General features: G+C 38.3%; 1 protein-coding gene across 1 annotated transcript in view; it reads right to left on the reverse strand.

The window, feature by feature from the left end:
* Positions 1-23,501, reverse strand: part of KLHL2 (kelch like family member 2) — a 95,243-nt gene that overhangs the window by 11,001 nt on the left and 60,741 nt on the right. Inside the window, exons 8-9 of the mRNA XM_075197989.1 lie at positions 17,813-17,962; positions 952-1,069 (exon numbers count right to left, since the gene is read on the reverse strand). Of these exons, the coding sequence (XP_075054090.1) occupies positions 952-1,069; positions 17,813-17,962 (268 nt within the window). The remainder of the gene's footprint in view (positions 1-951; positions 1,070-17,812; positions 17,963-23,501) is intronic.

Below are 23,501 nucleotides of genomic sequence, written 5' to 3' on the forward strand. Positions count from 1 at the left end.
AAAGTGCAAATGTGTACAATGCCAGTTATTAGATTCCATCTAAATGAAGTGTTTGATTGGTTGAACATTTTCCGGTTTGTAAGTAAATAAACACCTTTCGGTGGATTATGTTAAATTGGGTATATTATGGTAAATGTTTAATTCTTCTTCAGCTCGGATGAATAATCCCTATTAATCTTTTTGCCTTGTACTTCACCACATACTTTTACACACAATCAAAACTCTAATCCATTCTCCCAACTTCGGACTCATCTAACACAACCTCCTCCCATTCAGCGTTTCTTTCATCTATCTATCCCTGCTTCAATCTGTCCTAAAATGCTGTGGCAAGACTGATCTTCCTCTTTTGCTGCTCAAGTCTGCAAATCCCTATACTGTCTCCCCATATGCTCCAGAATCCACTTCAAATTACTCACCTAAGCACTCAAAAACACCACCCTCCAAACATCTCAAATCTGATCTTAAAGAACTCTCCCTCTTGTCCGCTTAAATCTACTTCTGATTTGGGCCTTATTTCATATAACCACCTCTCATTCCCACCTACAATACTTGTCCTGCACCACAACCATACCCCATCTGATCAGACTCTCCCCCGCCCTTCAAATTGTTAAATGCTCTGTTAAGACAAACTTCTTTACTAGAGCTCACTCTAATCCAACGTTTACTACACACACTGTCCCAGTATCCATTCTAAGCCACACTCGCTCCTATTGTCTCTAATGTGCAGGGCCTCGTCTCATGAGCAGGTCCCTCCCTACCATCTGTTTTCATGTCATCATTTATTTGTTTTCTACCCAGCATGTCCAGGTTTTCCCCACTATGCCGGGCTGTGGGACACTATAGCGTCCTCAATGACAATCATAAGAAGTTAAAACAGTAGGTGAAAAAGCATTGAGTTAAGATTTGGTAAAGTTCATCTTAAGTGGGACTGTGGTGTACAGGTGAACAAACCTGATCTGCATCTTCTTGACGGCAATTCAGCCACTTGGTGCCACTGTTCCTCTTTGAAATCATAGCACTCCACACTGCGGATCGCCTTAGGTGCCTGACCTCCAACCACAACCATTAACTGCAGAGAAAGAATGTGATTCAATTACAAAACTTCTCTCCTGCTGATCATGTAAACTAACTATGCCAAACATTTCTGTATACACAGCATTGTTTTTACACTCAAATCATATGTACTTCTCTGATAGAGATCCCTTTATAATTACTTTAATACATGTAATGTTTTTATTTTCACAGCATATATCTATGTATGTAATAGTGCATAAGGTCCACACTCTATAGATAGCATTTGAGAAGACTGTAGTCAGTCTGGAGATTGTTAAGGAATTACTAGGACAACAATGCCTCCTGTGGATATCAGAGGAATAGCACTGTGTGGAAACTTTCTTACTCTAGAAACATTTTGGCATACACAAACATTTGTAGTGATAAAAAGCCAAAAGTCTTGGATCATTTGTATATAATAACTTTTAGTGTTTCCATCGCTGCCAATTAGAAGGTTTAGACATTGACTAAAACTGTGTCACATACAAAACATTCTTAGATAATAATACAATAAAGAAGCTTCTTACAAAAATATTATCAAATATAAGCATTTATCAAAAACAACAAATAGCAAAACGGAAATTACTTATACAAAATGTATCAGGATTGTTCTCTATACGTCATAGTACTATGAAAGGTATAAATGTGCATATTCTTGGATTCAACACAATACAATATAAGTTATATGTAGGCATGTAATTATATACTAAGAATAATCTCTGCCATGAATTTAGTATAATCTGCTCTCCCACACTATTGGTAGTCATCACTTTCCCATATTCTCATTGTACAGAACTATGCGTTATTACATTCATTTTGGAGCAATAGAGGCTCTTTAACATGATCTAAAATGGGTTCTGAAGATTTAACAGTTTTATATAACACTACACTTCAAACCCAATCATTACTGTGTTATCAACAGAAATTAACTGTATTAATTCTCATTTCACAATAGCATTGTGGGAGGCACCCATCTTTATTTCAGAATGCTCATAAACTTGTGATTTGCCTTTGATTTGTATTCTGCATCCATTACCAGTAGGCTGGAAATGTCAGCAGATTAGGGTAACTATAATATCTGCAGTAAAAGCAGTCACAATAATTAGTAATATACCCGCTATACAGCTCCCTTTCCCGGTATATGCTGCAGGGCTAAGCTCTAAGTTCTGTGACAGCACAGACTGACGGAGTATTTGCTATATACAGGTTAGCATGGCAAGTGACTAATGGGGCACGTGCAATCATTGACACAGCAGGCATCCTGTAATCTCTGTACAGGAGCTTATGAATTTTGACAGATTTCATTGTCATGTGCAGACCTTTATATCATGTGTGATGACTGCTACCTGCAATGTAATTCTCTCCTCTGTGCCACATCAATAGTCATACCACACTACATTTCCATACATGTGCAGGGTGGGCAAACACTGCAATGATTGGCTGCAGTTAATGCTGCCCAGTTTTGTCAGCGCACAGGGCAGTGGGCACAAGCAGCTCTCTGAAAACACATGATCACGGTATCACAATATGAGAAAATTGGCAGGTGTCACGGAGAATAACGCCATATAAGGTTGAGGGGAAACTGGGGCTAGTACCCTGGTTGCCCGCCTATAATCTAGCTCTGCTGTAATATATTGTATTGCATTTTTCACATTATTGTGAAAAACGTAACTGGTTGCGTTTTATAATTCCCTAGCAAAAAAATATGATGTCCTTTTATTATGTCTTGCTATTTGATTAGTAGATATTACAGTAGTTGAAACGTATACATTTATAAGTTTTTTTAACGAGCATTATTTTTTTTTTTTTTAAAAAAAAAGAAAGAAAAAAAAGAGTTGATAATGAGACAATTTGCAAATCACTGCTAGTAACTAAACGGCAGAGAGATATAAAAACCTATATAGAAGAGTTTGGCTGTCCTCTTCTGACCTTACAGGCATAGACAAACTTCTCTAAGTTAGAAATGAATCTAACAATAGCCAGCATGTAACTGTGCTAAATATTATTTAGCATCCAGTACTAATGAACAGTATATTATATCAGCTTCAAACACATTATACCTATAGTGGAAATAAGAATCACAGGATTTGTTACTTTGAGCAAAGTATAGATAGTGGTTATATAAGACAGAAGAAATTAATAGATCATATGCAGTTGTTATTGTCTGTAAAATGTATATATTACAGTGCATTTTATTTGTCCTGTACTGTATTTTAATTAATGTGGAAATAATGGTATATGCATCCATTTTGTCAAGAAAACTGCACTCCCTCAAGCTTTCTATTGATTAATTTGGTGTGGACTTATGGCACTGTGGCATATTTTTGTGTCCTAAGGCAAGACATTTGGTCTGTGAAAATGGATTACAAGCACTGCCATGGGTACCCCAGTAGGCCATATCTGGTTTTAGCGTTCTAATCAGGAAGGAGCGAATAAAGAGCATGTTCTGTAAACTTCTCAGATATTTTAGAAAAGTAGAGCTATTGCTGATGAAGAAAAGAAAGAAAGATGCTATTGGGGGCCATATCACAGATTGAAGTGTGCAGTCATGCATGATGCAAACACTGTGCTAAAGCTGCAGAGCAGCTAAACACAATAACGGCATGGGTGGAGCTTGGTGGTCACTACTAGATAGGCTATGTTACAAGGTGGGACGAGCGCAGTAAATAGTACGTTCTGCACTGCCAGCATACTCTAGCCTTTGATCCTGGTAGGGGGGAGGAGAAATAAAAAGTACTAGCCTGCTATCTGTCTGTCATCTTGTGGCCGCAAATGAGATTTACTGCTGAAGCTGGCACTAAAAGTTTGGTTGCCTGCACCCATTTTCTAGTCGACCATGGTGACCAGGCGGCCTGGATTTGTCCAGCCCTGCAAATAGGTATATAAAAAAACAGCTTTATTTACATACAGCAGAAAATTTGTAACAATGACTGCAAAATATCTTGGTATCAAGTAGGGGATATAAATAAAAAAAAGTGCAGTTTTCTTCTAAGTCATTGTATATCATAAGTTGGCTCTGGACCTGAAGCAAAACATGTGTTCATGGTAATGACAGTGTCCAACTGAGCCACAAACAAATGGGGTCCAAACGTTGTTTTTTTTTTTAATGGTTCTTGCCCATCATTGGTGGCCCATGGAGGACCACGCACACACATTGGTGGCCCATGGAGGACCACGCACACACATTGGTGGTCCATGGAGGACCACGCACACACATTGGAGGTCCATGGAGGACCATGCACACACATTGGTGGTCCATGGAGGACCACGCACACACATTGGTGGCCCATGAAGGACCACGCACACACATTGGTGGCCCATGGAGGACCACACACACACATTGGTGGTCCATGGAGGACCACACACACATTGGTGGTCCATGGAGGACCACGCACACACATTGGAGGTCCATGGAGGACCACGCACACACATTGGAGGTCCATGGAGGACCACGCACACACAGCCATTTCAGGCAAATGTAATCTAAACTTGACAAAACTGGGAGACAAAAGTCTCTGTGTTAAACTACACTACACACAGAAGGCCACATGCTTTTATTATTACCAAACAAATCATTAACATAAAATTATATATTACAACACCTCTTTCTTGCCAAAAACAAAATAGAATAAATGATGCAACTGGAAATAATCTGAAAATTAGATGTTTTTACAAAAAGTTTAAGAACATTGGCCTATTATGCATCAAATTGATATGTAGCACTTACAAGTTGTGGTCACGGCCCGATTACGGCAACCGCCAGATGGATATTCTGAGAGATTATACAGTCTTTCTGTGTACTTCTGCTAAATTGGGTCCATTCCCAAATATGTATAATACATAAAATGAAAGATGCTTAACCAATTTGTAAGTAACAATAGGTGCTAAAAAGGGACAGATTGTCAAGAAAAGACCCCTCCCAGTCCACCCAATCATACTGTGGTCAGCCAGTAAAAAAAGGATGATTCAATATACCCCCTATTTCTAGGTCTTAATTACACTCAATTGCAAACACATGGTTCACAAATATGTTCAAACTTTACCATATAAACACCCACATGTCCCCATGTCTGGCCAGCTCCACACATCTCAGATATAAAAACATGTCCCATTACCAATCAACACACTCTTGCCAAGTGCATGTCCACAAATCAAAAGAAAGTTGTTGTCCAGCGCTCACAATATATAAATCACTATACGTCAGCATATACATAAAGGAGAGTTTTATACGCAATATAGCTATACTTGGAATAAGCTCACCAGCAACATCAAGGCATCTCCTGTATCTCCATTAACCAGACACAAATGGGCAAAATTTAGAGAATGATATCACAAAGCAGGAAGAAATAGCTTTTGCACCTCCAGTTGTTGCTGCTTCATAAATTACTTCCATCAGGTGGAACTGAACAGTATGAATTAGTCATACAGCAAACACGATGGTTCCACACATAGGAAAATACACACACACATATTAATCATGGGTGCTTCAAACACCAGAGGCAGTTAATGAAGGTGCAGTTGAAATAAAGAGTTTTGCTGGCCTCTAATAATGAAAACACTAAAATGTATATCAGTACTTGCTACTTACCCCCATGTAATAGTAAATGTAAAAAAGTATCTAAAGTCAACATATCAAATTAAATTACAATAATATATTTTAAACAAGATAAATAAAAAGTGACCACTATTTCAACTTAGAGGTGATTCAAACTATTCTGCGATCTCCAATATTTTATTATTTTCGTGTCAGCAGCTGCTTTTAACTAATCAGTGTACACTGAAAGGGAGTTGTATTTTTAGTGATTTTCAACTTCAAATCTAGGTATGTGTTATTTACTGCATCTTATTTATTTAGTTTTTACAGTGTGTGTGTGTAATATATATATATATATATATATATATATATATATATATATATATATATATATATATATATATATATATATATATATATACACACACACACACACACACACACACGTTAACCCGTGCATGATACTCATGCATTCTAGTCAAATCAAGCTACTTAAGGTGTTAAAAAGGTTCTAGTCATGCATTTGGGCCATAGCCCAGGCCTCAACCACCAACCACTCCCCACTGTGACCCCCGGCAACCACCAACCACTCCCAACTGTCACTTCTCCTTCAAGAAATATATATATATATATATTTTTTAAATCTTTATAAAAACACTTTTAACAATTAACAAATTAAATGAACAAATTAAAAACATCTTAGTATACCAAATTTCAGCCCTTTCTGATTTTTTTTTCCCACACACACTAAGAATTTAGTAGGTCAGTGTATAACTCTGCCCAGCAGGTGGCGCTGCAGCTTGGTTTTATTTTTTCCACACACACACAGACAGACTAACACACGCCACTAGACATTTATATTATAGAATATACACACACACACACACGTGCAGATAAAAAGCAGGCACCAATATACCTTTTAGAGTTCCATATACAATTGCTCCTTTTTGAAAGGCTGGATAAGGGTGAAATGGTGCCGATTTCAAACACATTTCTAAAATGTTTTTTTTTTTGTTTTTTTTTTACAACATGCAATTGTGGAAAAAAGTAACCTACCACAGACCAGGTGCCCACTGACATTGCTATAGCGTTGCTTTTTTAAAGAATATGGACACACATTCAACATCTGTTTGTTACTAGTGTTTGGAGCTCTCCTGGGGATCCTTGTAGGCTTCCCCAAGGCACAATTTACATATGTTTTACTAGTATTAAAACGCGTGTAATTAAAGCCAGTGAGTATCAGGCCTCAGGCTATAGTGTTTTCAGCAGTTCATCAGGCCAATCCGACGGTAAGCGACGGATTGGCCCGATATTACAGTAGTGTGCACCCTGGAACAATGAACGATTATCATTTCAAAGCACAGGAAATCGTTGATCGAGATTTTCAAACTGAACTGAAAATCTCATTCAGCAATGGAACAATGTTGTTCCAATTCTGCAGCGTTATGCACTCACGATCAGGATCTCCACAGAGTTTACAGAGTCATGAACTTTTTAGCCGATGGTTGACAGATGAAGATTACTGATCTGAAGGAAAATCTTGAAAAAGGTTTATATTGCCTACACATGAATCGGCTGATGGGAACTTTTTTTTTTTCCTTTAATATCACATTGGGAGAAAATGTCTATAGTATGTACCTAGACAGAGACAAGTTAACAGCACTCAATAGCTTAAAACAAATACATTTTGTACATTGTCATTTTATTTTTTATATCATTTTTATTTCCTTAAACATATTTTTATTTTGACAAAAATAATATTTCATAATCGTTATTTAAATCTTAAATGGTAGTGTCTACGAGAAGTACTACACTACCACTTGACAATGGTTAAAACATTACTGTACTTGTAACTGTTGTGCTTCAAAGAATTGATCCTTGCCACATCCAGATCCATCCTGTCGTTGCACTTTTTATTTTGTTTACATTTTATTGTAGACCAAAAAGTGTAGACATCATAAATACCAATAACAAATCAGCTTTGTGATTTTTGTTTTTGGACATGACAGATTAAATGGTTCTCATGAATTACAAACATTTGAAGCCAGTTATATTACAAAGTCTTAACATTGTATTTTACGGAGGTGTAGTACATTTGTTACAAAGAACATGGAGTTTCAGAAATCAAAAAAATACGTAATTGACAATTGCTATTGTTTATTTACAATCATATTACACAGCATGGTACCAAGGATATCATATTGCACAGCATTGTACCAAGGATATCCTATTACACAGCATTGTACCAAGGATATAAACATCAGCTATTTTTAAAGTGCTACTAATTCTGCAGCGCTGTACAGAGAACTCACTCACATCAGTCCCTGCCCCATTGGAGCTTAGTCTAAATTCCCTAACATACACACACACACAGACAGACAGACTAGGGTCAATTTTGATAGCAGCCAATTAACCTACTAGTATGTTTTTGGAATGTGGGAGGAAACCGGAGCACACGGAGGAAACCCACGCAAACACGAGGATAACATACAAACTCCACACGGATAAGGCCATGGTCGGGAATCAAACTCATGACCCCAGTGCTGTGAGGTAGAAGTGCTAACCACTAAGCCACAGTGCTTAACCTACCAGTAGGACCTGGAGTGTAGTTTAGACTGGAGCAAACCCATGCAGACATAGGAAGAACATACAAACTGCACACATATAGGGCCTAGGTATTGAACCCATGACCCAAGAGCTGAAAGCAGCAATTCTAATGCCCCATTGAAAGTTCTCCATAGTGTTGAACCCTGAAGAACTGACCGCTAACTAGTGAGGCAAGGGTCAACACTTTACAATACAATTATCACTTTCTAACCTTCATATTACCTAATTAGTTTCTTTAAATTGACATACCTAAAAATTAAGTTCTTGCATAGCAATCAGGTATGTGATGTGTTTAACACAGCTGATACATAAGTACAGGTTAGACAAAATATGGCATTTAACATAACGTACATTTAACACATTTTACTTATACAATGGCCTATCGGAAAAAGGAATGTGAGTAATCCTATAGTGCTGGTACCAGCTTTACAACGGACACATAAGCAGCTACACTATAGAAAAGTATTATACATTAAACACAAATTAAGATACTTTAGTCATCATGTACTGCTATTATTACATCCCTAACTAGTAACAAAGAAAAGTCTTACAATGTAGGTTATGCTTTGCTGTCTGCGGCATGTGTTGCTTCAGTGGTACTTCAGATCATAAAATGTAAAATTAAAGTAGTAATAGGCTATATAGATGTGAAGGAGCTCTGAAAACAGGCTTAAACCAGGGCCGCCAGATTAGTGCTTATACAGCGCAAGTTATTAATTGGTCGAAAGTCTGTTCATACCTAATAGGCCACATTAGCACAGACAGGAGAGTTGAATTGTTGCTAAAAGACCAGATCACAACCGGGAGTGACGAATCATCACTGCCGACAATGTGCAGTTGTTGAGGGAAGTGAAGCTTACTGCCCCCACATGTTTACATGGGAGGCTGGGAGAATGAAGCTGTGGGCTATTTAAGCCTAGGTCCCATCTCCAGTGAGTATCAAGCTTTCATGCCTAATCGTGACATTAACCTGAACCACACCAACATCCATGATCTAGTCATCAACACTTTAACCAAAGTGGTCAGGTTTAACACATAGCTGGAATCATCATTTTCCAGGTCCTCATCCAGATCCAAACTAAACAGCCAAACCCTAGGTTAGAGCGGGTGGGGGTTCCACTACCCTGCACTTAGAATGAAATCCCAAAATGAGGACCAGAGACTAAATATCAGAGGGCACTCCAATGACACATGCATAAAGGTGCCCTTAAGTTCTCCCCACCTATGGCATACAGTCAGTGATTGCCTACTGACAGCACCAACAGGCGTTGCTACCAATCACGGTTGGCAATTTATTACTATACCAACTGGGGTTGTCTAGGTCAATGTTCACCCCACCCAGAAACTTTGGACAATATTCTAAATAATGACTTCCAGCTTAATGATTGGGGGTACTCTCCAGGTTTTTTTGGGTCAGGTGAGCCAGCTGAAAGGCATAATAATACAACTTGAAGTTGAGGAGTGCAAGACTCTGGGCAACCTTGGACTCACACAGATTGGAGATTTTAATTCTTGCCTTCTTGTCTCCCTAGACCAGAGAGGACACATATTTATTAATGCCCTGAAAAACACCATCCGTGATATATACTGGGGTGTGCTGAAGCATATATACCAATATTGGTTACTTAAGAACTTTCGCGACCAATAGATCTGTGTGCTACTGGATGTGGAAGTCAATAGATGTATTATAGTTGGGCGCTATAGAACCCAATCAAACAAAGGGTTGGTGTGAGTACCTCTCAAGGATTCTAAGTTGGGATGCATTAGCATCATAGCTGGGACTCCTTGTCTACGGCTGTTGTGGTACAAGTCAAATGTTTAAAAAAGGTAAAAACCATGCCTCTTGATAACATTGTAGATATCATGGGTTTCGCAGGAGATGCTAACGTGACAAAAATAGGGAATAAGCCGCAAATTGCATCATGCCCCAATAATTAATAAGATTAGTTATTTTTAAAAAAAATTAAAGACTTGTCTTATTATTAGGATTGATAATATCAGAAACACATTCGTACTACAATAGCCGAGCACAGTATATGCTTAGATAAATGGTGAATTTGTAAAAAAATTAAAGTGATTACTTTGCACGCAATAAACATTGGAGGGTACATGAACAACATATGTACCAACATTACTTTTGATTTGCTTACTACTAAGTATGACGGGCTAGGATAACTGGGTCAGAGAAATGCAGAACTCTAGTGTCTGTTGATGAGATTAAGTTCTAACATTTCTGATTTGAACTTTGTTGAGGGAAAAAAAAGAAAGTTTGGTGAAGGGCTGAGATTGGGAGCAAAATATGGCTGTGTGTACGAATAGTAATTTGATCCAGTCTGTGTTTCAGTTTTCATAATAGGGATTTCAATCTCTAGCACTGAAATATGAAGCCCTCTGGTATTTTATTGAGGGGTATGTGTTTATAGCACTTATCATTTTGGCACTTCATTATTAGCTTTTAACAATTGTAAGAAAGCTATATACCCAAGTGCTCAACATAAATAGTTATTGAATATTAATATGTATATTAATAACTCATAAAACTTATGAGACGCTGGTTTGGGATGGAATCCTCAGGAAACATTAACAGGTCATAACAACATCCTTACTGAAAGAGTGAAAAAACAGACCTCCCATAGGGTGTTTATGCACAATGCTGGCTCTCTATCGTTTCTCTAGGTGCAGATATAAGAAAGTGACTCTGAAGTGGACATTGTACATGTTTTTTCATCTGATTTTTTTTTTTTTTTTTTTTAGACTTTTTTTTAGATTTATTGTTACAATTGATCATTTAGGCAATCTCACAACCACCACTTTTTTTTCGAAGAAAGTAGACATTAACAGTTTCATTCATTCTCGATCATGATAATATAATGTTAATTTTTCCCAACTTTTTTTATATACAATAATGATTTTATTAAAGTTTTTCCTTTTGGTTACATGGAGCAAAAAAACCCCAGAAAAACATACACTGTAAATTACAAGGGAGAAGAGGGGGGGGGTGGGGGGGGGTCAAGGGGAGGGGTAGAGGGGGAGACAATACACATACTATGAATCAATAGTATGAAACAGTACCACTCTCAACATTTTACAGATTTTACACATCGTTTGAGCAACAGCACAGCTAGTAGCCCTTTGATTTTACTGTGGGGAGTTACGCGGGGTTTCCCCAGAGGCAGGCAGGGCTAAGGATTTAGCTACATATCGGTTCCATTCAAACCATATGATGTGGGGACAGGAGGCAGAGGAAGAGTAAGGGACTCCCAGCGTTTCCATGTCACAGCTTAACTGAACCTTAGAAATTATCTTGCCTATGGAGGGTAGCGTAGCTGATTTCCAGGCTTGGGCAATCACCGCCCGGGTAGCTATAAGAATGTGGCCTATGACATACCGATCCCCCAATAGCACTTGAGATGGGAAGACATGTAAGAGAGCAACTTCTGGTGTACAAGGGATCAGAGTTCGGGTAACTTTAGATATTAAGGCGTACACCTCTGACCAAAGATCTCTGACTACTGGACAACTCCAAAAAACATGAAAAATATCCCCTATCTCTCCACATCCACGCCAACAGGTCCTGGGCTGATCTGGCCAGATTTTATGCAACCTCTCGGGGGTCAAATAGAGTCTGTAAAGTAACTTGTAAAGCATCTCCGAGTGATTCAAACACCTCGACATCCTGTGGGTATTTTGGTAAATTTTGTCCCACTGGTCGGAGTCAAATTCCCGGCCAATATCTCTCTCCCAGGCTAGCTGGGAAGAGGCTTTTATCGGGTGCTGACTTGTGTTGAGGTGGGTGTACCAGAAGGAGATAGCCGCTTTGTTACTGCCAGTTGAAAGTCTAGATAAAAAGAGAGCTGGTGGGTGTTGCAGGGAGGAGCCCCGTGGGTGCACGGAATGTAGCCAATGCCTAACCTGGAGGTATTTGTAAAAATCTTGGTTAGGAATGTGGAATTTGTCCCTCAATTCAGAGAAGGGTAGTAGGCCTGAGTCAGAATAAAGCAGTTTGAGAGTGGTGATGCCCCTTGAATACCACAGAGAGAGGTTTAGGTTGGGAATAAATTTCGATACTGCAAGGAGGAAAAGATTAGAGGTAGGGAGGGTGACAAGGTTAGAGGTCGTTAGGAATTTATCCCAGGTCGTCAGTGCATCACACGTGAGACGTGGGAGGGTAGTCTGGGGGGGTCTCCAGGACCTAGGAATCCAGAGAAGGTCAGCCAGTGGGAATGTACTATTGAGGCCTCTCTCCAAGTCGACCCAGGATTTAAGGGAGCCCGGGAGAGACCAGTCTCGGAGCTGAGCTAAGATGGGCGCCTCCTGGTATTTGACCAAATCCGGCAAGGCTAGGCCCCCGCTCTTTTTTGACCTTGCCATAATTGAATAAGCTAGTTTAGGAGGTTTCCCTTTCCATACATACGAGGTAAGCAAGTTACGTAATTTGTCCATATAGAATTTGGGCAACCTAAAAGGCAAAGTCCTAAATAAATACATCATTTTGGGGAGAAGGGACATTGTAAACGCGGCTATCCTGCCTAACCAGGAGACCTCATAATGTTGCCACTTTTCATCTGATTTTGATTATGTGATGATTATGTGTTTATCTTATTACCTAGCGCCTTTGATACATTTTTTGTGCATATGTATTATTGAATGTTGGTGCCATTCGTCTGTGTATCTAGGCAGACAGGTAATAGGGAGCGCTGTTTGGGAGAGCATTTTGTTTGTTTGCAGATATGCTACTTCTTTGTACTATGCTAGAAGTGTCTTTGTACATGGTTTTGTTTTCTCCATATAAATGTGCAGAGTTGTCCATTTCTTTGCGTGCGACATTTTGTCTACAACAAGTCCAACCTAATTATGGTATGCAGTTTCGACAGTGACTACTCACTGTTCGCTCCACTGATGAGGAATGACAGCTAGACCTGACATTTTTTTCTAACAGAACCTACTGCTCCTTTGAACAGTTGGCATGTGTATTGTGTACATGTCAACTAGTCCTGTGTCGTGCATGTTATACAAGGTTTCCTAACTCACACGCAAATTGAAATATATAGACAGACTTGTAAGATTAGTGTAGATAGACAGATTGGAGTTTCTTAAATTGAGAAAGTTCATAAATAAAACAAAAAATATATATAGCTTATGTTTTAAATGCAGTTTATTTTAAACTTACACAAATATAAAGATTTTTGCAGAGGGAATGTATATAGTGTGTAAATTTTCTTTGTTTTTTTTTCTTCTAAACACATGAGCTAAAATACACCTCATCAGTGGAAATGTAGTGAGTACTAAACCCTTTGCTTCACACTCATTTTGGAGTGCACTCTGACCATTGATCCTTTGTTTCTGAATTTGCAGTACATTCTTTTATACTGGGTTTCAGTCTTTGTGAGAAATCATGTACATTCTTGACATGCAGTCTTGTCCTTGATCCTTGGTTAGATTCAGACTGAGCGATGTCAAGCATGTTCTCTATACGCGCGCATCTCTTTTTTTGCAGTGTTTGTATGCTTCAGTAGTAGTGCATTGTGTATCCCATTTCTTTTTTACAAAATGTTTACAGAACGTGGTTATAGTACCAGGGTTTCCCAAACCCAGTCCTCAGGACTCCCCAACAGTGCAGGTTTTCTGGATCACATGTGACATAATTAGAACCACCTGTGGATCTGTTTCAATGTGTCAGTCAGTAATGAATACACCTGTGCTCCAGCAAGGAGATATGGAAAACCTGCACTGTTAGGGAGCCCTGAGGACTGAGTTTGGGAAACCCTGGGTTATACGATGCCACCTACAGTATTGGCAACAGCAGGGCTAACCACTTACCATGAATCCAACAATTTAAAAAAAAAAAAAAAAAAGGATTTATGGACCAAGAATGTGCATACATAAATAAATAGTGTACAGTATATTTACATGTACATTCCTTTTAAAAAAATTAAAAGCAGAGTGAATAGATTGTTTGAGCACTGTTGAATAAGGAAAGTGTTTATTCTTGGCGTCAATTACACTTTAAACTTAGCCGTCTGCGTTTACAGATGTAGTGACGTAAGGAAGTAAAGTGAATTCAATTAGTAAAAAAAAAAAAATGCTAACATTTCATTTAAACACATTTTGACCTTTATAGCCATTCCATGCTCACACTAACTCAAAGCGCAGAAGAAAATACCTACACCATTCTGTAACCAGAATCATAGTAGATGATATTTTTTTCTGCACAGTGGATCTGTACTAGAAAGTACTCAAAAAAAAATCATCATCATAATATTAACTAGAATAATATATTATAATATATTATTGGCGGAAATTCAATAATAGTATGAAAAACACAACAAACTGCAGATATAGAAAGAATAATAGTTTGGCACAACAGCGTAAACATAGATAATCCCACTACAGTGTATCTGCACCTACGTACATACACATATATGTCCAAGGTGGTTTCCTTTATATCCGAGAATTCAGTGCTAGTCCTGCCACTTATTAACAACTCTGCTCATTCCCAATTATACACTTATGTCTAATCACTAATAACTCTCTCCGCACTCCTACCTCCACTATCCTTTCCTTGTTCTGTCCTATTCACTGATCAAGACATTTCTTCTACTTGTTTCAGTGTAAGAGACTCTTCCCAAATATCACATAAACGCTCTTCTCTTCAATATCAGATTATCCCAGTTTTACAAAGTATTTTTCATGTAAACCGTGTTCGTTGGTTTTGCAAAGATTAAAAAAGACGAGGTGTGTGCTGCAGAACATGACTATATCCATAAAAAAGACGTAATTAAAAAGGGTTACATTCATTTTCCGTTTTAACCAGGACAAGATATATTTTTCTGTAAATGGATGCAAAACACAAATAAGCACAACTTTACCCTTATGGTTGCCAAACAAAACAAAAATGCAATGTGAGCAAGCATTTTGCATTACTGCTTTGTCTTGCACGATTTTACATTTATATGATTATTTCAATATGTCTGCATATTTGTTTTCACCCCCTCCCCAAATCTCCCTCTTGCCTTTTCTGGAAATCATTTGTCTCACTCTTAATGCAGCACAATTCCTCTAAATAATGCCCAATCCTATGGCCTAGCTGCACTTATAAATAATCGGGTCACCATGCAGCATTTAATGCATGATAACCTGTTTAGTTAGAATTAGTGAGGTGTTCAAGGGACAAATTATAATGACATAAAGGCTCCTTTGCTGTGCTAAATACTCAAATTCATGGATCCAGTAGTCAATCGGGTAAACTGCCTGGAAACACGTGCTCATTGTGGAGAAGAGGGAGAGGCCTCAATAGGAAGCCTTGGGGGCGATGGCAGTATGGTACTGTATTGTAAGTGGAGAATAATTAGGTTTAGCTTTTCGCTAAAGAGCCACAGGGTAAAACGGTCTGAATACGTGTCCACTATCTGGAGACAGTAAGTTATTTTCTCCTTGGATGTGACATACCAGAAGTAATTTTTTCGCAGCTAATAAGAGACATAGGAAACAAGCTCTTTAGAGTGCTTTTTATGAGAAATCGCACTCTCAACCAAAAATACATAGACTTGCTGTCCAGAAAAAGCTACATTTCGTATGGAGAAATGCATCAGATGAAAGTCCTGTGTTAATACGATAAGTCACTAGTCAATTGCTACTTTGTTACTGTTACAAGTTACTAAATGTTTATTGAATAGTCCCTGCACTCTCTATACTCAATAAGCCACATGGAGCAGTTTACTATCAGCTTGTTTGCTGGTCAAGTTACAGGGGGTTCTGGTGCATGTACATGTTAATCAACACAAACTTCACATTATCAATTGATATTACTCATAAATGTATTACAGGTTTTTCATGGACTTCCCATTATAAGTTTAGCCAGTTTTATAGATGGTATTAAATTGATTTTCAAATGATTTGCTCTGGTAAAAATATAGCTAGCTTGTCTTGGAAGAATAGGTAAAAGGATGGTGTCAAGATTAAGTAACTTTAATTTTTTGTATAAATACATATTATTCTTCCACGACCCTGATGATATTCAGATACAAAATTTAATTTTATAGTAGGTTCACTAATATCTGGAATATGGACAGACTGGCTATTTTATTGGATGCTGCCCACCAATTTTATCCACCACTAACTTGATAGTCTTAAGAAAATTGCGACTGTATCCTTTCTCTAAAAAAACAAACGGCTCGTCTATTGTAATTGTCTGAATTAGTACATGTAAGCATTAACAGATTTGAAGTACATATAAATAAATACTTTATGGTTGTCTATATTAAATCCAATATTAAGATCTAGGAATATTTTCTTTCTGTATAGCTGATGAATTGCCTTTCCATAAATCAAAACATCATTGTTGTATCTACACCATAGGTACATCTAATTAGAGAAGGGATTGATGCCCTAAATTAATTTTTCAAATCTACCAATAAAAGATAGATCCATATTTAAAATACTCCTTCTCTAAAATAAATTGAGAACATAGAATAATAAACAGTATTTGATTATCTAGCACATAGGTGTTGGTAAGGAACCATAGTACAGTTTGTATACACTAATCATGACGTAAAACATTGTAGATGTAAATGGGGGCCTCACAGTACCCCTAGCCCAGGGGCCTACAATGTCTTAATCCGGCCCTGATCACATCAGTGCTGACTGAAGCAGCCTTTTAAGCAGGATTAAACATCAGTGTGTCGAATCCCTTAATAATGTTTCATCTGTGTTGCTAAGAGTGATTTGCGAGGCCGACTTAAATATCTACTGCTGACCGGAGATACTGCTACTGTCTATTGGCTATCAAGCATATATGCTCAATGTAGTAACCATGCGCCCCTGTCTCTTACTTGTAGCGGCTTCTTACAGCTGCTTTTGGTGCTTGTCAGTCTTCCGAGGATCTTCATTTGGTAAATATTGCACCTTGAACTGATAGTATATGGGAGCCTGTCCTGAGGCATATTAATGTATAATCGGTTTATAAATAGTTTCAATTATCACATCCTTTATAGCCCATTAGTTAAGATTCCTGAAGGTAAATTCAGGACATTATGGGCATTTTACTAAACATATTCCATTGAATAAATTGCCACCTAAGGGATTTTTTATGATTTTATTATAATTAACACATTAGTCTTCTTATTTTCACTTTTACGTAGAAGGTGTTTTATAAAAACATTTCAGCCATCAACAGTTATTGACTAAAAATAGCTGTTTTTCTTTGTGCGCACACATTTTTTTATTTTATGCCATGATGTGTTTTTGATCTGATATTTGGATTAACAATAAAATATACATTTTTTAGGTTATTGTTACACACTCAGGAACCTCTTTTTTTACTTGCTTAATTTCTAGTAATTATGTTGCATTAATTTTCTTTTAGTAGAACAGAATTGCTAGACTAACAAATCTGGATGCCTGCCATTAGCCTGCTCACAAAACGATATTGTGTGGAGAGGGGACGGGGGATGGGCCATTTCTACATGTTCCAATGGGGCCCCTTTATTCCTAATGCACATCTCCTTTGAAATACATAGATGCAATAAGATATTGACCTAGTTTTAAAGTATGTTTGTAATAGTTTGCAAATGTTGGCAAGTAAGCACAAGTATAGAAACTACAAATCTGAAATCCTACCTTGGGAAGACTGACCGGTGTCCGCTGCCTTGTGCGCGCACTTTTTATCAATGTCCGTTGGTCCCCTGGAAGCAAGTGGTATTTCATGGCTTCAATAAGGTAATCTTTACAGGCACTGCTGTTCTTCACTAATGTCTCCTCTTCAACTCTCTTCAAGATGAAAACAACCAAAACATTACTATGGTCAGAGAGTTCACATTTCTCTAGATAAAACATTATCACTACAATTGCTTATGTTTTATACGTTCCTGTAATTAATTCTACCAAAATAAAATGGCAAGTTTATGCTTTTTCTGTTTTCAGTCACACCTGATGATAGGACTTGCGCCACTAAATGCTACTGAACACACTTAACAGGGAAAACATGAAAGCAAAACACTTCTGGAATAAAATAACTAATCTTGGTTTGTGTTTTATACACTGGTACAATAATATTACTGTGATAGATCATACTTGCAGACGAGGAAAAAAGTTGGCTTCAAGGAGATCCCGGGAGAGGTGGGCATGCCGGGGCGGGGCTTGATGAATCACATCATTTTGGCCCTGCCCCCTACCGGGTGTCACAATTTTGTCCAATTACAGCAGGGGACGGGGATAAGATGAGGCAATATTTGAGTCATTAAGCCCCGCCACTTATTTATTGCGGGGGCGAGAATCGGGAGGTTGGCCTGCTCTCCCGGGAGGTCTCCCAGAAATGCGGGAGTCACCCGGACATTCCGGGAGAGTAGGCAACTGCATTGAAGAGAAGCAGCTAATAAATCTCTAGAGACTGAAGTGTCTTTTTCGTTTCTGTCTCCATTACTGAAGTCATGTTGTCTTACCTGTCAGTCTTTGATTAAATCTTGGTCTCCATGAAAATGTCCACTGCCAAAGGCATCAATACATGGACATAGTACACAATTTCTGAACTGTGTCATCATGTCACAGATGGCGAAGCCAACCACGTCTTGTACTGACTCAGCATCAGGGAGAATGACAGACTCTTCAGGGAATGAGGGAGATCACCCCTATTTCAGGGAGTCTCCCAGACATTCAGGGAGAGTTGGCAAGTATGTGATAGAGTCACATACACGTGTAATTCGTACAGAAGTTAATTTAGTAATTCTGCCCAGATTGTTACATAAAGTAGGACACACAATTTGTTGTATACATATAGGTATAGGTGGCCTAATAGAACTGATCCGATCTTCAGAAGCCAAAAGTCCAGACCCAGAAGGCCTGTTGATGACTGCAGGCATACCAATGGCAGTCATTACACAATTGCATTGTTAGGATTATGTGAATGACAATAAATTTGATTTGTATAGTTCTCGGAAACCACTGAAGTCCACACAGTTGCGAAATGTTAGGCAAATATGATCTAAAAATTGTCGTTATTAGGCAACAAAATGCCTAATGTATTGCCAAATTAACTAAAAAACTGTGAATATTTAGGCCACAAATAAATCCTGAAATCTATATGTAAAGGAGATTATCCTGTTTTCTGATTAGATGACTTTGCACACACAATGAGCCAACACCTAAGCATTAAATGCTGCATGATGAGCCTGCCATGTTTATTCATAAAGGGCAGACAGTGTCTGGTTAAGAGCTATGGCTTGTTAATTTACAAACATGCATAACGGCATGGTCCGAGTGGCACAATCACATAAGTATCTATAGATAATAAATAATCCATCGTACCCAAGTAGAACAAGCTATGGAAAAGATTTTTTTTCTCAAATTGATAAATACAAATAAAAAGAACCATTCTGTGCAGTTCACAAGAAAGTGAGACAAATGTGTTTATCTTCCATGTCTTTTTATAAGACCAATATTACAACAACATAATTAAAGCCATATTGATGAAAATATACACCAATCTGCCAGAAGCCAAGCCAAATAAATGTTTTCCAACTTAGAACAAAGTTGTTAGGCCTTGAAAAGTTTGGCTAGCATAACATAAGCATTTCTGAATGTCACTTGTTTTTCCAGGAAATGAAGTGTGCTGTTCAGAACCTTGCTTGATAAATATCCACAATTTTCAATCACTTTTAAAACCCTAACATATCATAACATTTAAACAGTAGTGTGCAAAATAACTGGATTATAATGAGAATAACTAATGGTTGACTATTCCGTTTCTTGTGGTTTAGTACGTTAAGATCATATGTGGATGTAGTTTTATACTATTGTACTATAGAAATTGCTTATACAAAAATCTCGAATATTACAAATAACAAAAAAATAATAATCTGTCATGTGGGTGTTCTCCAGATTCTAATTTCACCTAGCTATGCAAACCAATATGGCAGGGTATGAAGAAAGCATATACAATAATCATCAACATTTATTTATATAGCGCCAGCAGATTCCATAACGCTTTACAATTGGGAACAAACAGTAAAAAACAATACTGGGTAATACATACATACGTAGAGGTAAGAAGGCCCTGCTCGCAAGCTTACAATATATGGGACAATAGTTTGATACACAAGGGTAAGTTCTACATCATATTGAATATTTGTCCAGCTAGAATGCACAGGTCACAAAGTATTTAGTGGCTGTATGCTCAGTCAGAGGGTTGTTGTCTTGTGTTAGCTGTGTAGAGTGTGGTAATAAAGGTAATCTCCCTAGGTTAAGAGGGTGGTAGAGGAATATTATAAGAATGTCTGAAGAGGTGGGTTTTCAGAGAATGCCTGAAGGTTTGAAGCTTAGAGGTGTCTTGTGGTGCGAGGGAGTGAGATCCATAAATTGGGTGCAGCCTGAATAAAGTCCTGTAACTGATATATATATATATTTATATTGGATTCATTCAAAAACAAACAACCAATGTAGAGACTGCCAGAGTGGTTTAGCAGATGTAAAAAGATTTGCAAGGAAAATCAATCTAGCCGCTGCATGTAAAATAGATTGTAGGGGCTCGAGTCTGATTTTGGGAAGACCAGTAAGGAGGGAATTACAAGACCCAGGGATCGTAGCGTCTGTATGAAGAGAGAGTGGTCAACAGTGTCAAATGCAGTAGAGAGATCCAGGAGAATTAGGAGAATTAAAACCTTTAGTTTTAGCTGTCATCAGATCATTGACATCCTTGGTGTGTTGAGAGTGAAAGCCTGATTGAAGAGAATCCAATAGGTTGTTCGCAGAAAAATAACGTGTGAGGCGAGTGTAGGCAATTCGCCCGAGAAGTTAGAGGCAGAATGAGCACACGAGACAGGGACCTACCAATTTGTGAGGGAATGGGATCAAGAGGACAGGAGGTAGATTAGGAAGATAAGAAGAGACAGTAGAAACTTCCTCTTCCTTTGTGAAATCAAAATGGTGTCAAAGGATGCTGGGAAGGAATTGAGCTGATTGCTAGTAGTGGGAGAGGGATTTCAAGTCTGATCTTATCAATCTTGTTCTTGAAATAGGAAGCAAGATCCTGGGCACTGACGGTAGTCAGAGGGTCTGGGGTGGGAGGATTGAGAAGAGATTTAAATGTGTTAAAAAGGCATTTGGGATTAGAAGCCTGAGCGTAGATGAGAGATTGGAAGTACGATTGTTTAGCAGTGTCCAGAGCACTTCGATAGGAGTGGTAGATAGCAGTACATGCACTGAAATCATCAGAGGTACAAGATTTACGCCAGTGACGTTCAGCTTTACGAGAAAGTTTTTGTAGATTTCGTCTTAATTTAGTGTGCACGGTTGACAACGAAGTCTACACAGAGTATGAAGAATCACTGGAGCCACTTGATCAAGGACAGTTGCTAGAGTTTGGTGAAAATGAGGAACTGCCATATCAGGGGAGGAGAATGTAGAAATTGGGGAGAGAAGGTATTGGGAAGATTGAAAACTGTTGAAAATCGATTAATATTCCTGCGGGTATGAGGAGGCTTGGAAGAGTTAGACAGCAGGGAAGTTAAAGACCTGGAAGGAAACGAGTAACTAATAAGGTGATGATCCGAGAGGGGGAAAGGAGTGTTAAAGGAAATTAGAAACTTAGCATAGTCAAGAGAAAACAAGATCAAGACAGCGGCCACCCTGATAAGTAGCAGATTCAATCCACAGGGAGAGGTCAAGTGACGAGGTTAGAGAGAGTAGTTTGGAAGCAGGATTGGAATGTGAATTAGCAATAGGGATGTTATAATCACCCATGATGATGGTGGGGATGTCAGAAGATAAGTGAGGGAGCCATGCAGAGAAGTATTCAAGAAATTGTTGGTGGGGTCCAGGGGGGCGATAGGATTTTTAACTCATTCTCTATACGTCTTGCTTTCATCTAACAGCATGTACTTCAAAAGATGTAAATGCGAGTCATGGGATATTTGGTAGAACTGTATAAAGTTCTACCACATAAAGCCGGTGATATGCAAAGAATTATTGTTTACATTGATTTGGAGTGGAACACATTTTAAGCAAAACCTCCCGACAGCATACAAGCAGCCGTCATGATAACACTGTAGTATAGTTAGAGGCAGCCTGAAACATTTCAGGGCCACACTTGCTGCCCTTTTGAAGGTTAGAGGGCCTCCCACTACCCTTAAACCCAGTAATAAAAGTTAAAACACTATATATAATAAAAGAAAGACACCTAGCTGTAATAACATATCAGAAGATATTTCAAACAAGTGTTGCAAGCCATAACAAACAAATCTGACAATGTAACATGAAGGAGTTGGGGGGCGGCAGCTGAAGGCTCGGAGGGCCGTATGCGGCCCTAGAGTCACCTGTTGCCCATCACTGCTCTAATAGGTCCACAATCTGACTCTCAATCTACTAATGCAAAATCACATTTCAGTCAAAAAGGAAAAAGCTTGGATCCCGACCTATGTAAAAATAATGCTTAAATGATTGTTTACTGCACTAATACAGTGAGAAAAAAAACCAAGAACGCTGTACAGGGTGTGGGCGTATTGTGCTTTGATGTACCACAGATTGCAGTGAAACTAGCTAAATAACTGTCCATTCTCTTCTAGAAACACTAAAGGCAAGATTACATTCAGAACCTATTCATATACAATTCAAGCACTTTTTATGTGTCACGCTTTACAGGATTTAATTATACAGTATGGAATGATTACTGCAAAGCAGAGTATAAAATCTTTTCACAAATTTTCAAATACAGGTCTGAAGAAAACCAGAAAAAGAAAAAAACAAAACAAAACAATATATTTCATTTTTGGCAGTTTTAACATGACAGGTTTGGCTCTGGCTCATGGGCTCCTTTTGGAAACCAACCTTGAAATAGTATTTGTAAGAAAAATAAATGTAAATAAAGAAATGTAAATAACAGTTCATTGGATAGGAGTGTCCGTAAATGTGGAGAGGGCGAATGGATCCCTTGTCTGTGTGACATACACCACTCACATAAGCAGTCTTTAGCACTTAGATATATATGCCCATTGTGCAGGACAATGGTTAGTATAGATCTGTCATTTTCAGATAACCTAATATGATCACTTTCCAACTTGTGGCAATCATTGCATACCAAAAACTAACCAAGTAAAAGAAGTGAGACAAAGTGTAGAGAGAGCCCTGCTCGTGAGAGCTTATATATTTTTAAAATCACATGACAGAGGTGACAATTATGAAGACCCTAAGGGTGGATGATTCAATTAGTAGTGAAGTCCCATTGAAGCGCTGATTTTTTCCTCAAACTGTAATATCAGGAAGTGTATGCAGGCACCTATGAGATCTTGCGCTGAATTGAATCTGGCCTTTCATATTT

Source organism: Mixophyes fleayi, chromosome 1, assembly GCF_038048845.1.
Source record: "Mixophyes fleayi isolate aMixFle1 chromosome 1, aMixFle1.hap1, whole genome shotgun sequence".
NCBI classification, from domain to species: Eukaryota; Metazoa; Chordata; class Amphibia; order Anura; family Limnodynastidae; genus Mixophyes; species Mixophyes fleayi.